General features: G+C 37.7%; 1 protein-coding gene and 1 long non-coding RNA gene across 18 annotated transcripts in view; one reads left to right on the forward strand and one right to left on the reverse strand.

Annotated features, from left to right (window-relative positions):
- Nucleotides 1–360: 360 nt before the first annotated feature.
- On the reverse strand, nt 361–13971 carry LOC136252584 (uncharacterized). 6 transcript variants are annotated; one of them, XR_010699710.1, is made up of 8 exons: nt 13600–13971; nt 11176–11351; nt 9359–9493; nt 3304–3438; nt 2112–2197; nt 1775–2026; nt 1062–1612; nt 362–996 (listed from the first exon to the last, which is right to left on the reverse strand). It is a non-coding gene; the product is annotated as an uncharacterized lncRNA (long non-coding RNA). The 6 variants fall into 6 exon arrangements; XR_010699711.1 differs by having other exon boundaries at nt 363–996; nt 1919–2026; nt 13600–13969; XR_010699708.1 differs by having other exon boundaries at nt 364–996; nt 1836–2026; nt 13600–13969.
- The window catches only part of LOC136252573 (ATPase inhibitor mai-1, mitochondrial-like), a 158738-nt gene continuing 154803 nt past the window's right edge, over nt 13697–17631 (forward strand). For 4 of the 12 annotated variants that reach the window (XR_010699668.1, XR_010699667.1, XR_010699670.1 and 1 more), the window contains exons 1-5: nt 13697–13832; nt 13887–14350; nt 15553–15674; nt 16224–16305; nt 16358–16421. Coding sequence is in view for 3 of the 12 variants with exons in the window: in XM_066045066.1 (XP_065901138.1) it covers nt 15567–15674; nt 16280–16305; nt 16358–16421 (198 nt within the window). In the remaining 9 variants the exon portion in view is untranslated. The other 8 variants (XR_010699671.1, XR_010699669.1, XM_066045066.1 and 5 more) reach the window with 8 other exon arrangements.

Genomic DNA, 17631 nt, shown 5'->3' on the forward strand with positions numbered 1-17631 from the left:
CAATTACATGGTAATTGTCTCTTTGTCATGCAAAGAAAACATACCAAGGCATTAAATTGACCCTTACCAGAGAGGAGCGTAATTAGATGCCACAAAACTATTTGAAGTGTATTATTGTAAGAGGGAGTAGATACCTACTTATAAACAATTGCATAGTCTGACCCTTAATGATCAGAGCATTCAGTGACCCACATTCCTTAACGATTCAGCTGCAGTTTTGCTGTAGTGGCAAACCACGTCTCTTAAATATTACGGAGCTTGAGACAATCAACGAGATTGATATACTTTAATAAAGCTGTCACAACAACACTTGTATAACATAGCTATGCTATAAAAAAGTTAACAAAATATGTACAATAATATAATTATTATAATTTGTTTAAAAATGAAGTACAGATTCAATGATATAAAGTAGTGAATCTACCAGTGGAAAATCTAGATTGCACTAAAGTTCTATTAGAAATTCTTGAATAAAACGTGCACTCTATTACAGTATTACAAAAATAATTAAAGTCTATAGTACATGACTGGATTTGACAAAACCAGTTTTCCACACACATCCTATCCTTTCACTTTAACCGCTTGTAACTTGACCACTCGGTATGCTATTGACCTACAATTTTCACAATACGTTTTCATTGCATTAATGCAATAACAGGTGAAAATTTGAAAGTGATAGCTATAGTTTCCTTCTACATCGAGCTATGGTCCTTCAAAGTCACAAATTTGGATGTGTGCATGTGGAAGCCTGGTTTTGTCAAATCAGGCACATATTATTACAATACTATACTATTGTTCATAATCATCATGGTATGAAATTGGGTAATAAACAAGTCCCAGTGTCAGTTTATGACTGCTATAATTTTGACCTAGGCCTGATTTTGCATGGATATTTCTTCCAACACAATACTTCTGCACATTGTGGCTCAGTTCTGATAAGGAGAAGCAGCCGTACATGATGACATGTACAAAGTATTTGATGGTGGCACACACAAGCTGAACAAAGTATAATACAAAATGGTAATGTGGTTGTATGAATTAGGTAACATTATTGAAACTACCTGCAATAAAGTGATGGCAAAGGTTAGCGGAATCTCAGCCAATTATTTCCAAATGTTACTCCACCATTACCTCCCTAACATGGAGGAGACCACCTGATCAGGATGTGATTCCAAAATGCGTAGTGGGCAAGATGGTGATCATTGACAACCAAGCCACAATGACTCCTTCTCACAACCATGACATCTTCACCTTCCACTTACCTCAGATAGCCAATGTGGTAGAGAACACTGTTAACCACATGCCATCAGCTGATCTGCTCTCCACATACTTTACCACACAACACATCAGGTGAGCAAGGCTATTGAGGGTACGTCCCACACTGGAGCACCTTTTCTTTTCATGACCAAAGCTGGACCAATAACCTACCACCCCCCGCATTTGTGAATGCCACTGAAAATCTTATAACAATTTTCATACAAACATACTTCAAACACTAAAACATTCACAACATTACAACTGGTGCTTATTAATACACCAGAAGATCACTACACAAAAAAAAAATCAATGTCTACAAATTATTAATCAACTTGATGGCTCCATTTGCATAGACCTATAGTGAGAATTTGTGTGTCATATAGCTCGGTCAAAGATGCGAAAAATATCTATAATTCTTTCTATAGAATAATTTATTATTTTATGTACATCCAGGGCATATATGCAAATCAGTTTAATGTATATAAATCTCAATTTTCTTTTCATAGTTGGTGTTTACCAGTTCATGAAGGGGGCTATAGATGTCGTGTATACCTAACCCACCAAGTGAGACCACACACCTCCAGAGCACTCTGGGAATGCCAGAAACACTTGACGATTGCACCCTAAATGATATGGCACATCATGATAGTACAATACACACCACTGAAGAATCCATATGAGGCCACTGGGCTACACCTAACTACGTATCACAATTCTCCAATTTGTCTGTCCACCAGTCCAGAAGTAACGACATCACCAAACAGTGGCCCTAGATGTAATAGAAAACCATTAAAAGATAGGAAGAAATGTAAGCCACATGACCCTCACAAGTGCACTATAACAGATAGCCTCACCTGTAGTGATGACAACATCAATTTCTGAAATCTAGAATCGGATGATGACCAAAAGCTCCTTCTGGCATGTGGACTCTCTTTCATTCCTAGGTCAGACATAGTGAACAGATGATGAAAGAACTATGAGAGTACATTAAAATATGTGAAAAATAACTACAAATATGCACAGATATGCCAATTTGAACAGTTAACTATCAACTAAAGATACTAAATTTTCAACCTAGTAAGACCACAGCAAGTGGGGTATCAATGGAATAACAAAAGCTGCTACTTGAGATTTATCACCATATATGTAGGATGGTTGTGGTCTAAATAAGTTAGACTTCAAAACACAGGGTTCTATGGAATTTAGAAACCCTCAGGCTCTGTAGTATCACATTCTCTTCATTTGGGTGCCACAACACAACACAGGCAATTCAGGTTACAGTGAATTGTTTCTTATGATTACAAGCATAATCACAGTCTTAAAATGGATCTAACACCTGTTATGTAGCATAGATGGTATTATGTTACTTATTCTGCTAGCTTTACCAGTATATCAGCTATGTCTATAAACTACATGTATCCTCATGTCTAACAGTCAGGGCAACTGATAGTTGTGTGTGAATTAATTGTAGCTGCTAAAATTAGAATTTTAGAATACACATAGCAACATGGTCAAGACAGTTTACTGTTAGTTTGAGTCAAGTCCATGTCCAAATACACCTTACTGCTGACATCAAGAACTCTATGCCATTGTACACATTAAGGTATTTTGTTGGTGCTTTGTGGAGACCACATATGGTGACCACAATCCATACCTAAACAGATACAATGCTACCCTGTACACTTGTATTGAAGAGTAAAATATCTGATGGTCATTAGCAATACAGATGTCCTCACATTAGTTTATCTGTATACTTGACCTTACAAGCATTACTCTTAGTGGATAATACTATACACAAGTAGAATTTTTAAAACTCCAAAATAAAAAGTCATAATTGGTACGATACTAAATTCTGGACTTTACATTACATACAAAACCCTTGGGGATGATATGGACTTCAGATGTATCTGGAATGTACACAAAACTTGTTCTTCAAAAATTATAGACTATTTGAACACTTCAATTAATAAAGCATTCATTTGAAATTTAGTCAACAGTTTAGATAACTAACTGGTCCAGGACCTATTTGTACACTAATATACCTACCTCTTGATATGTCAACATCGGTAGCTGAATATTTACTAGTTGGTCATATTTCTGCAGCCATATTCAAGTTGGTTTCCCCAACATGAAGTGTAGACGTGTAGGATTACATCATAAATCAGTTCTTCGCTTGTTCATCTGGAGGAGAATAAACACAACCAATAGAATGACTACACAGAGAAACAGAACCACACACAGATCAAAAACTACAGTAATAAACAAAGGTACACAACTCTTAAATGCACCTCCTGAAGCATAAAGCTTGTTAACTACACGTGTACTGCTACATGTTAGCAGTGTTTTCTGAGAAGATGAGTTAAACAAAACATGAAAAAGTGGTATATGGGCAGAAATGAACTATATACCAGTTCAATGTATGCATGAAGGGCTGACATTAAGGTGGTGATAAAGCAATAACGCGCACAAAGAAGCCATATCAAATACTTTACGTCACATGCGGCCATTATGTAACGGGATAAAGCAAAGTAGGCACGTAGCTAATTAGGGCGCAAGACCATGCATAGTAACCAAGAACTACTGGTACATGGGCAAGCAATGCAGCACAAGCGTAAACAACAAGCAGCTGCTGCTATACAAGCCAGGTGGAGCAAAACAAATGGTAAATTAAGACATAATTGTACAGCTTTATTATTGTTATAATTACAACTAGACCATGAAACTAACAATACAGTGAATACACAAGTCAAGACAACAGGTAAACAACTATACACTATTACTAATAAAAAAGTTATTACAGCATCTTCTCATTCTTCTGTGCAGCTAACTCATCACCACCCAACTGTTTATTAGCAGGCAACAGAGTAATTTCTCTAGTGCTGCAGGGCAAATTTATTGAAACCATCACCCAACATTCAGCCTTGTGTTCTTCTTCCTTGGGTACAAACCGTCATTATGGGCTAGCATCGATAATGGTATGCCAGTGCTTGAAGTGTTCCTCGTTGTTTCGGTTTACCACCTCTGAAATTACTACCATCAATGGCACTAATCACTATGATGTGAACATCAGTGCTGCTTTAGGGCAGATAGCTACTGGAGGTGGTGCTGAATACATGAAGGAACAATTGGCCTGTTTCCAAGTCCCTTCTCTGAGTACCCCATCCTTCATTGACCTGGAATGTGACATGGGAACAATATTTAAAGAAACAGTAACTGAACAAATACTTATTGCTGGTCAGAAAGAGGAGGAATTGGCCATCCAACGAGGCAGCTACCACAACACAGTGCCAGCGATAACTGTGGTAGTTGATGGTGGCTGGAGTAAGAGAAGCCATGGACATTCCTATATTGACAATTCTGGTGTTGGTGTTATATTTGGGACAGCAACCAAAGGACTTCTGTTCATTGGAGTCAGGAACAAGCACTGTTCAATATGTGCCATCAACGCAAGGAGAGAACTTCATGTCCACAAAGGGGTTCAGATAACCGGGAGTCCACTGTACTTACTCTTATACAATACACAATTCTGTACTGTACTGTATGATAATAATGGTAGGCCCTTCAAGTAAAGGTCTGTTAAAATGCATAAAATGTCTGTTAAAATGCATAAAATGTCGGTTGTCATAAATATACACCAGATGTTAGGCTGATAATCTACCAATACAAAGAATTGTTTGTGACCTACCACATCTCATAATTATACACATATATTTATACGTACATACACTACATATAATACACCCACACACCACCACATACACACCTCTCAGTTAATTGTACAGAGACACAACCAAACACATCTGATGTACACACATTATACCACATAATACACAAGGTTTCACATATGTATGTACTGTGCAGTTTCTTCACTATACACAATGAAGGACAAAAGTGAGCCCATGATGCATACATTGTACAAACTGGGTTATGCCAAAATTCACTGGTCAAACTGAAGTGATGTCTAATAGTAAAATAATCAAGCTTAGCCATTATCAAGTTACAATTGTCTGAAGGCATATAGTATACACAGTTAGTAGAAAATTCCACTATATGTATATGTTAAAGCATAGCCGCGAGTGCTATATGAAAAATAAAGTACGAGGCGCGCGGCCGAGTACTTTATTTTTCATATAGCATGAGCAAGGCTATGCTTTAAATGATTTATGGAACTTTCTAGTCGTGTAGCTTCACCATACACTAGGACTCGTAATTAACAAGCGTTGCACGAACTATTAGCAGCCTGAACGCACACAAACTAGTTTAACAAAGTAACTCACGCGTATTTCACCATAGTTTGGCATAGTAGACGTTCATCGCGTCTTTTGGCAGGTTTTGCTCGCAACCCACAATCGATTCTATTGCGAGTCACATGGTGAAGTATTTCCGTGATATCTCCAGGACTTGTCCGTTTAACGTAACAGCAACGTTATCTTCTCCCACCCATCATCGAAGCATTTAGGTATGTCTATAAAAGCAATCCAGTGGTGGAACTCGTATTGGCTGGGGTGATTGATCACTCAGCGCAGCGAGGCTATCAGCCTTCACCGGCTTGGGTGATTAGTCATACTGGCGCGAGCCCCGTAGGCTATTAGCCTACACTAAGGCACGTGGGCAACTGTGCTTTATTGCCCACAAAGAGTGCTTTATTGCACCGCAAAGAGTGCTTTATTGAACGAATAAAGCACTCTTTGCGGTGCAATAAAGCACTCTTTGTGGTCGATGAAGCAGTTGGCCGGCTGAGAGTGTACTTTATGAAATTTAAAGTACACCTTTTCCTTTGATCTCGCCCACGCAAAGTTCTATAATAAAATATAAAAATTTCCAACTTGTCAGAAGCATTTTGAAGACACTTTTGTACTTAGCTATATAATATTGTCAAGGCACAGTGAAGGTACTGTGAGAATAGTTTTTGGTCATTATTTTATGTGAGAATATGTAAACCTTCATGACCCTTAATACACAGTACTACTGCACCCATACAATACTTAGTAAGTTTGAAGCAACTACAGTAGAGATGGAAATTTTTGCAGATAGAAATTTTGCTGCTTCATAGTTTAGTTTACCAGAAATGTATACCCTCATAATTATTTTGATGAAACTTTATATTGTGTATTAGTCCGGTAGATATAACTGAAAAAAGGGGTGAACCTGGAAAAAATTCAAAGAAAGCTGAATTTGGTATCATTAGAAAGCGAATTTTTCATAGAATAACATATTCAAAATCCCATAAAATCCACCTCAGGGAAAATTTTTTATGGCCGATTTAGTATTTAGCATATATGACTAGATTCAGGAAAGTGGATCTTCCACGCATATCCAATTTACCAACTTTGACAACTCGTAACTTCAGATCGGAAAATGGTATTGACTTGCAATTTGATCAGTAGTGAGCACCAGCATCACTTATTAGGTGGAGAAAATTTCAGATTGATATTCAACTTGAACACTAAGTTGTGGTTTCTCAATCGGATGTATTTGCAGACCCATTTTTGCAAATCTGGTCATTTGTGACCAACAAAAATGTGCTATCCTTAAATTATTTTTTCACAAGAAATAGTTTCCTTAGCACTTCAGCAACTCTCTCCTCCACATTTTGCAACACATTAATAATCCATGTTTGCAACAAGAGCATAATATTACTACCACATGGATTTACAGTGGAAAGCTGGAATATATATTGTACAAACTTAATTATATGATCTATGGGACTGGTCCCATGTCTATCATCATCGGTTGCAGCCTTAATCCTTCTAGTTTCCAGCCCCATATTAAGTTCCCTCCAATGAATAACTTCTTGCATCAGCTAAAACCATTGATCCTGAAAGCTCCATCCAACTGCAAGGGTTAGCACACTTTCACAGCTCACATGTGTAATAACTTTCTGATGCCACCATTTCCATGTACTTTGTTTTGTATACCTGAGATTAAATCAGACTGATTCCCATCAAACTCCAACTTATACAACACGTGCAATTGTTGCATTATATAATCTATCATTAACTTTTCAATTGTTTGCACATCATTTGATTGCTGATTAGGCCAACTTTACCTCTTCAAATGTTACGGACATTGTATCACAGCCACCCGGGAATGTGAAAAGAGGACCTACATATGTGCTCAATAACGTCATCATTTTTCCAGATCTTCAAATGTTTTACAACCTCTGAATGAAAAGAGATATGTACTTGTCATGTTCTGCTTCCAGCGTGCACCAGTAACACAAGAACTTCATTGTTGTCATCAGCTACAACATTCAATCTACTTCCTTCAATTGCAAAATTGAAATGCGCATTGGACTATCAGTATGTCAGAATCTCCATGTGTGCAATCAGTGTGTAGGGCTGGCAGCATCCCCAGGTATGTTATGGTACGTATGTGCAGGTGCAGATATTCAGTCAAGTGAATCTATGGAAGCATACAAAAACCAGGAAGTTTGAGCAAATATCAATTGATTGTCCAATATCTGAGAGATGATGGCCAGGTTGTGCATCAGAGTAATTTGGATACTGACACACTGATTGTTCAATGTGCACTTCAATTTGCAATTGAAGGAAATAAAGTGTGTTGTTGACACTGATGTTCTTGTCCTCCTGCACGGTGCACCAGAGCATAGCAAGTATATATTTTCTTTCAAAGGTTGGGAAACATTTGAACATTGGAAAATTGATGACATTATTGGGCACATGGGTCTTATTGTAATGTCATAATTACATCTTCTCTTTTCACATGCCTGCATGGAGTTGCTGTGATACAACATCTGCAACATTTGAACGGGATAAAGTTGGCCTAATCAAGAAGAAAATGATGTGCAAATGATTGCAAGAACAACACACTTTCACAACTTGTATGTGCATCTACAAGTTATTCATTAGAAGGAACTTAATGGCTAACTTGATCCATTACCATAATGGAGCTGGAAACTAGAAGGATCGAGATTATATGCAACTGATGATAACAGACATGGGACTAGTACCAGAAGTCTTAACTTAAATTTGTACAATCTAAATGCAAGCTTTCTACTGCAAATCCATGTGGTAGCAATATTATGCTCTCGGTGTAATCATGGATTAAGCAGCATGTGGCAGTTGCAGGGGAGAGAGTTGCAGAAGTGCTGAAGAAACTGTTTACAATAATCGTGACAAATAACTTACATGATAGGCACCTTTTATTTCTATAACTAGTCTTATCCTTATTTCATACAGCTAATATTGATTGCAATGAATTTCTTATGAGAAAATATTTTAAGAATAATATGCATTTTTGTTATTAGCCACAAATGACCAAATTTGCAAAAATAGGTCTATACTAAATGCATTTAATAAAGAAACCACACCTTAGTGTACAAGGTGAATATCAACCTGAAATTTTCTGCAACTAATAAGTGATGCTGGTGCTCACTACTGATCAAAGTTCAAGTCAATACCATTTTCCAATCTGAAGTTATGAGTTGTCAAAGTTGGTAAATTGGATATGTGTGGAAGATCCACTTTCCTGAATCCAGTCACATATGCCTCAATACTAAATTGGCCATAAACATTTTTCCCCAAGATGGATTTTAGAGGATTTTGGATATGTTATTCTATGAAAAATTTGCTTACTAATGATACCAAAATCAGCTTTCTTCGAATTTTTTCCGGGTCCAACCTTAAATCTACCGGACTATATTCTTACATGCTATTCACAGTTATTGTCCATATTTTCTGTAGTGATTGTTGAGACACTTCTCATACTGTTTTTCATTTGAAATGTTTCAAACTTCTCAGTAGTAGATGTATGGAGCATGTGTTTAAAAATTTTATGGCATGTGTAGCAGTATATACATGAGTTCACCATAGCTAGTCATAATATATTTATGGTAACAAACAAGTACTAGTTCAATTAGGGGTCATATGTAATGAAACAAGTAGGATACACCTACAGGTATACTAGTGAACATTTAATCCACAAGTGTAAACGACCTTGATCACTCTCTGTGATCCCTATTAAATCAAACTTGTACTTGTTCAAATAGAAGCCACATCATTTTAGTGGTGGGATGATTGTAAACTGATGTATGGTGTGGTGGTTAACCAAGTAACTGTTATGGTAGATAGCTCATTACCTAGACCAGTCCTGGAGAGTATGGCACACATACCACCAGAAGATGTGTCCTCAATAATTACATGACAGTAGCAGTAACCCCAGGACCTCAGACACATCATGGAGTAGTCCTCCAGTAACACTGTGTGTAGTTACTCTAATAAAAATGTACACATGAGCAGACACTCAATGACTGGTTAACAGATTACCAAATGTGTATGTAGCCATAATACATATCCCATCTCAACCACCTGTACAAATTGTGACTATATGTTTAGTGAAGTGTAATACATATTATGATATTTCAACTGTACAGTAATATGATCTACAGTAATGTTGGCATATTAATAGTCCAGCTGTGAGTGTGGTCCTACAAATGACATGGCTTAAGGTAACGTCAATATTAATGGTGGTGACAATGAAATGACTGCAATGATATTAATGTCATTATAACATATCATTATTAACAGCAATTCTTTCAGTCGTCACTTTGATATTACACATTTCTAACGGTAGTCATTTTAAAGTCACACCCCTACCCACACCAGAGTCTACATACACATTACTCTACAAGAGTATCGTGTAAACAAATAGTGTTGTACATTCAGGTTGACATGTGAATACTGAAACAAGTTGAACTCCACTTGTACCACAACATTCAGTTATTCAAACCCCAATTGTTTCAAAAAATACTAAAGGTGCTCACATAAGTGACTAGATGAAGTTTATCTGTTTATATGCAAAGCTCTATTCAAATACTCTAACAGAACATACACTCACATTTGAAACACAGTCATTTCAAATAAATCATAGATAAACAGATAAATCATGGTTGGATAAACAAGGGTCTATTGTACTTGTGTATGTTCTATCAGAGTGTTTTAACAGGTTGAAGTCTGCAACATGTGAATATTTTGAAAATGTGAACACAATCAAGCACTGAATAACTGATTATTTATGGAACCACTTTTCTAACAATTTCAACTCCGCAAGAACCTGCACATTTTACATTCTATGCCCATGCTATTGATGTTCCAAATAACCCATTCCTACAACTAAATGACTATTTAATTTTCTTATATTTTCACTCACTGATGTTAGAACTAGTTGCTGGCATGACTTCAGCATGCACACCAATGATTTTAATTGTAATTTTGTACATGCATGCTGTAAAGCTATAAAAATTAATAAATAAAAATTCTCACCACACAAGGTGTTACCAATTATATGGTTTACATGATCACAAGTACACCACTTTTCATCAGGTCACTCATAAGCCAATACACTTTTACAGTTTAGTAGTTGACTAGTCCACTTCACACACACATACAGTGAAACTCATTAATAGCACTACCTGTGGGACCAAACAATGTGGCCTCAATAATGAGGTGGTCTTATTGATGAAATCATGAAGTACACCTTAGTTATGTATATTGGGACCTATCAGAGGTGGCCATGACATGTAACAGTGTTCCTTATATAAAAAACTGGACCGTAAGTCACAAAACACACACACACACACACACACAAAGCATACAGCAGCTGTCTGAAACAAAGGTATTGCAGCCCGCACTCAGATTCCTGTGTACCACTCAGGCACTTGAGCCTTGTGCAGACAAATCCTCCTGGGGCAGGGCTAGTAACCTGCAGGAGGACTGTCCAAGTCTCACAGAGAGAGGTTGCAAAACCCAAAATTCCGCAATGATCTCAACACTGCTAAATGAGACAAGGACAGTTGGGCATTTACTTTTCCAGTACACACCAGGTACCCATTGATATTACAGCTGGGTGGGCTGTAATACACTACACACAAACACACACACATCAACATAAACTTACAGAAGTTTCTCTACACTCTCAATGAGTAAGGTACAAGGAGATTACCAGAGGATGTGCTCGATCCATCTTGATGTTGTTAATCACCATCTGTTCCATTAGGATGACTGTCCATAACTGTCTCCCTCATTGTTCTGTACCTCTAACACCTTTAAGGTGAACACAGTGTTGGACATGCCCTGAGGACAACAGGTAGTAATTAGTTATAACACAGAACAACTAACAGAACACAATGTTGACACTACACAAATGCAACCACAATGTCACTCGTTGAAAGAATTAGTGACTGGTACAGACAGGTATTCCTGTATAGTGACACTACCTCATTTACAAATGGGACCAAAAAGAGCCTGTGTAATGATGTCATCTGATCAGTGAGGTCATGAGGTACAAATAGTGGTTTACATTCAATGATCACTGAAACAGCTCAACCACCATTAGGCCACAATAATTGTGTATGTTCTATTAGAGTGTTTTGTGAACAATCGTGTATGACCACAAAGTGGATATTTTCACTGGTACACAATTCATAATTGTTAACCTTTCTTTGTGTTCATACAATTTGTATGTTAGCAGACTTTACAAAATCAATAAAACTCTACACCTTGCAAAATAATCCATTTTAGGTTGTACACAAACACTACACACATCACATGTATCACATAGGGATACAGACACACTACACACAAACATACACCCATATTTACATGTAGGTAGTAGTACACATACTGAGGTTATAATCACATGACATTATACAGAGCACATCACAACCTAATAAGGAAGTGTAATACCTAAAATGGTAGAAACTGCTTGTCAAAACAAGATGTTTTGGTAAACCAAAATATGCTGGATTGTTTACTGATCTGTAAACCTCAAAGTTCATCTTCACACACCCTTCATGTCTCCAATTGCATGATCTGTCATAATATGGTCACATTTTTGCAAGTGATAGATTAAATGTGAACAGCCTAATTTCATACACACTGAAGACAAGTTACATGGTACTGAAGGAAGGAGGGAATCCATACCAGCAAAACATAGTTCAGATAAGATAATTTATTAAAAGCTTGATAATTTCTGCAGGTAATTCCTGCAATTCACAAGGTGGATGTGCTATGATATCTGGTCTCTGTACAATTGGTAGAAATATATACAATTGTAGTTGATATAATGTTGGGAATACCAAGAAAACTTTCTGCTGTATATAGCACATGACAAAGTGGAAAATCATCAATTATAAAAGTTAGCTAGCTGATCACATGTATTGTAATCAGTATAAATAGAGAGATGTATCTATGTAATAGTTAGAGACCTACAAAATAGCCTAAAATCCGACCTCAGATCTTCTAAATTTTCTGGAGGCACTATATAAATTTTCAAGAAACTCCCTTTAAATATCCTAGATCCGCCACTGATTCCCCTTGTAGAGGAACCCAGTACAAACAGAAATGAAGTCAATAAGTTGAGGAAACTTTAACCATGTAATACAAAATTATTACATTCCATAATACAGGTACGGTCATATTTTTGCAAGTGATAGATTAAATGTGAACAGCCTAATTTCATACCCACTGAAGACAAGTTACATGGTACCGAAGGAAGGAGGGAATCCACACCAGCAAAACATAGTTCAGATAAGATATTCATTAAAAGCTTAATAATTCCACAGGTAGTTTCTTCTTGTTGCAATTCACAAGGTGGATGTACTATGATATCTGGTTTCTGTACAATTAACCATCTACACATTCAGAGCCACCACAAGAGTTAGGAGAGCAGACACTCTGACTCAGGCAACAACGTAGACGATTTGCAGTTATACGGAAGCCAGCCTTTACATGGATCACAACTTGGTCACACCACTTTAGCTGACCATCAAACACTGTTTGTTTGATAATGTGATATTTTCAAATGTTAGGTCTGCAAAGGGTGTGCATTTAAAAAAATAAATACAAAACAAATGGACTTTTAAAAAAGAGCCTCTATGACCTGCACAGCTAGCAATTGGCACCTCACGAAGTGCCTCAGCAACTGGACAATACAAACTGGACCTGCTCCACAAACACATGTAACTGTAGATCTGTCAAATGAGAAAAAATTAATTTACGTACATCTCAACCATCCCATTTATTTTTCCCAAGCTAGATGATCACTACTCCATAAGAAAGACTACGCTTAATACACAAGATTCTCTTATCACAGCATCACCCAAAGGGCTGTACAGTGAACGGCACACAATATTTCTGGTGTCATGTGCATATTAGAACAATACATCATCAATTGCAGAAGGAAGGGTATTCTTATAAAGTACAAACAGTAAAAGCCACCTTGAATACACCCCTCCCTCATTAAATTTCATGATGAAAACTGACATCCTCTATATACACTGAGGAGGTAGGCGATGGACTATACTCCTATATTAAAACGTACTTTGCCTCGCAGACTGAGAAATATAGTCCTGGAGGAGGAGAAATCGGTGGCAACTTTATCATTTGCAGATCCAGCAGCCCCTGCAGCAGTCCTGAGATAAGCTGTAGCGTCATATAGATACATGAATATGTGATTGTGGGCTGGAGTTGTGACTCAAGCTCGGACTCAAGGTTGTTCGATCGTGACGAACTGGCGAAGTGATAAATGCCTCCAACTGGTTGAAGTATTAAGAGGTATGGTATACATTACCTATGATTAGCACATATATAATATCATCATGAGTACAGGTCTGCGAGCTTCAACACGAAAGTTAGGGCTGGATGAGGTGCTGCACACTCTGAGAACACGGCGTCCAGGTTCGAGTCCAGGCATTAGCTGGTATTCGGCCAGAGACTTGGCAAGTAAGTGAGTGATTAAGATGTCATTGACAGAATGAGATGTTTAGAGTATCAGGCATAGGAGATTTGTGTTGTATCCCATCAGAGCAGGAAAGAGAGATATATACATACAATCAAAATACCATCTCACATGCAATATGGAAAAAATGGCACAAGCCTGTGGACGAGATACTAATGCAGTACGAGGTGAAGCCGAGTGCTGTATTTGGCTCAAGACCACCAGAGTGCTGTTTTTTCATGTTGCACAAGTGTGGTGGTGCTTTAACTGTTTTAAAATGCTTTCTGGTCATCTTTGTTTGGAGCGTTCATTTTGTAGAGTCAAATTGCATCAGTTTTTAACCATCAGACAATCAGTAAGTGTCTGTATAGTACAAGTTTGGTCATAAAATAAACAATAGCATCGTTTTGGCTATTAAAATGTTACACACATGATCAACAGTGCTGTATTTTCCTTTCAGTGTTGTATGGAAATAGTATCACTCTTATTCCTCTGATGTTTGCCCATGCACGTGCTTAAGTATATATACAAATTGGGTTGGGTTATGAGCTACGTATTCAGGGCTCACAACTGGTTAAAATGAGAGGACTTTATAACACAGGAATTTTATCAAACTGTACAAGTTTAGCCAAAGCTGCTTGTATGGGATTATACCCTGGAATTGGAGAAAAGCATCCAGCAAGACTTGAAAGTGATATTCAGTAGACAATAATCAGTTAGTTTAAGTAGTTTGCTTTTGATGGCTGTGTTTTCTAAGCTCAGAAGCAAGTCCAGCATAGAAGAAGCCATGAGCTTCATAGAGGTCTGGTTAACCTGGAATGGCTGGATATGTGGCTGTGTGTTTATGTGGTATTGGATAAACACTCATATTGTAATTGTGTTAACTAGTTTTGAACTAATAGCTACAATTTGACCAAACTGATCTCTACACATTTCCTTTTCCTATGAAATTGTTCTACAGTGCGGATCTGTTACACCTAATATGGTTTTATTGTCACATCTAAATTAATCACATATTTGCCAAGCTTCTGGCTGAATTCAGCTGGTACCATGATTGCCTGGTACAGGAACATGGCAATTGAATATGTTTCTAAGGAGATGCAAATGTTCTGTGCTACATGTACCTTTGACTCGTATCATTTGCTGCAAGACCATGGCTATTTCTTGTGTTAGAGTTAATGGCAAGTGTTAACTGTTTCATAGGCTGACAGATGGTTCCTATTAAGATAGTAATTATTAAGGTAGATGAAATGACACATCTCTTAATCATTTGATCATCACAACAGACTACGTAGTTCAATTTGTAGTGACACTTACCTACTGGGTAAACAGTTAAACATGTTCAACATCTCCAAAACTATCTAATTAATCAAGAAAGCACAGTTTACTCTTTACCTTGGTGACATCACGAGTGCACAAAATTTTAAACCAGAATGTTCTACATCATCTAGTACAATTTACAAGAACTTAACAATCCAAAGGACAAAACGTTTACAACAGATAGTTGGTGTACCTCTTTATATGTGTACCTCTTTGTACCTTGTTATTTTTGTATAGTAACTCCAGCCACTATGTCGAGCATCATGTCGAGGTTGTCAAGGATCACCAGGTTGGGCTATTATGGAGTGATGATGTTCTCCAATGCTTCAGTGATGATGTTCTCCAATGCTTCAGTGAAGGTACTGTTGAATACGCTACAGTGTCAGGGGCGGATCCAGGAGCTGGCTAGGGGAGGGGCACAAATAGGGTAAGTTGTAGGTGGTTGCATGCATGGGGAGAACCATATTCTCTATAGTTCAGTGCTGCTTTTTTAAAGCAGCAAATAATCACCTCTTAGTGGTGTCTCACTGTTGATATTTGCCATTTTGGCCTTTTCAGATGGTTGTGAAGTCTTAAAACTGTTTAAAAGGCTCTGAATACAGCAACACGGTAATTATTTTTAGAGGCGCTTAGTACGCACGAAGGTGATGGGTAACTATTTTACAGTTAGTTTGACTTCAGTTCACTTTGGTCTCAGGTGAATTTGTAATAAATGCTAGTAAAATGTGCATATTTTCATAAGTTTTAAACTGAGACATAAAATTTACTAGCTGTTTTAATCAGAAGTATGGCTGGCTCCTCCACAAGGTGGAGAGGGGGGGGGGGGGGGGGGGGGCATTTGCCCCATCCTGGATCCGCCATTGAGTGTACTGGTAGTAGCTGTGAATACGTGTTTGTATTTGTTGTAGCGATAGAATGACCACATACTTGCCTGCAGAGTGTTCACTGTTATTTTATATTACAGGGAACTGGTAGTGGAGGAAGCATAAGGTATGGGTCAGATACAAGATTGTTTTTATTTAATGCACACCATTTTTTGTAGATCCACTGGTGGAAAATTCAGTGAAATGGAAATGGCATGTGAGGAACAATATTTCAGGAAGCTGGTATGTGTGTGCGTGCGTGCATGTGTGCACTTGTATGAGTTTGAAATGTGTGTTGTGTGTAAATAATTATTACTGTGCAGGCCTCACAGCTAGGCGAGCATGTATGCACAGAGTGAATTATTGTACAAAAAATAATTAAACCAGTCCATTTATTCTGTGTTTAATTGATCAAAGTCTGAAGTGATTGCAACATCTTCTGCTAAAGAGTTCCACAGCTTTATATTACTTGGACAAAAATAATTTCGTAAGCATTAATTCTTCTAAGTGTCCATGTGTACAGTAGGATGGGGTGGGAGTGAAATGTCTGTATGTCAATGATGTGTTCAAGGAGCTTACAACTAATGTAAGCTGGTTGGTAGTATGGGACGTCAATTGCTAGGATTGCTGTGATTGCCTTTTTTATGATCAGAGACGATGTTTGTTGTTTTCCAATCTGCTGTAGTACATGACATTAGTACAGAAAAGCTTGAAAAAAATCATTGTGAGTACTGGGGAAAGCTCTGGGCTAAGTAGTTTCAGCATCTGGGCCAGTGACCTTGTGAGGATCTAGGTTATCTTTACTTCATGCATGTCAATAGTGACCGTTGCAATGCCTAAAATGTGAGATTCTTCCTAGGTTGTTGGTATTGATTTTTAGTCACTGAAAACAGATGAAATATTAGTTGTTGAGAATTTCTGCCTTTTGAGGAGAGTCTGTATGCACTGAACCATTTTGAGTACAATGCCAAATTGATTTTCACACAGATATGATGTGCAGTGTACTACAGTTTAGACCCTTTTGGTGATGAATTTGGTGGATTTTGGAGGTGTCTAAGTTACTTAGACCCTTTTCATGTTTACTTAGACCCTTTCATGTTTACTTAGACCCTTTTCATGTTTACTACGCGCAGCGCACCCGGACAGCGCACCCGGACAGCGCACCCGGACTGGTAGCGTTGGCAACGCATCGCCACCTGAAAATTAATTTTAAACGTTGTTACGGGTGGAGTGATGGCTTGTTCCTACTAATGAACGCTACAGTGTTAAGGTACAACAACTACATACAGGGTCTAAATAACTTAGACTTCAGACCACAGGGGTCTAAGTAATTTAGTAACCCCCAGGCCCTAGGCGCCACGACACAGGGCCATCTAAATTACTAAGACCTCTGTGGTCTGAAGTCTAACTATTACTTAGACTCTATTTACGCTGTTTTGGGTGGGTAATAAAT

This window comes from Dysidea avara, chromosome 4, assembly GCF_963678975.1.
Source record: "Dysidea avara chromosome 4, odDysAvar1.4, whole genome shotgun sequence".
Lineage (NCBI taxonomy): Eukaryota > Metazoa > Porifera > Demospongiae > Dictyoceratida > Dysideidae > Dysidea > Dysidea avara.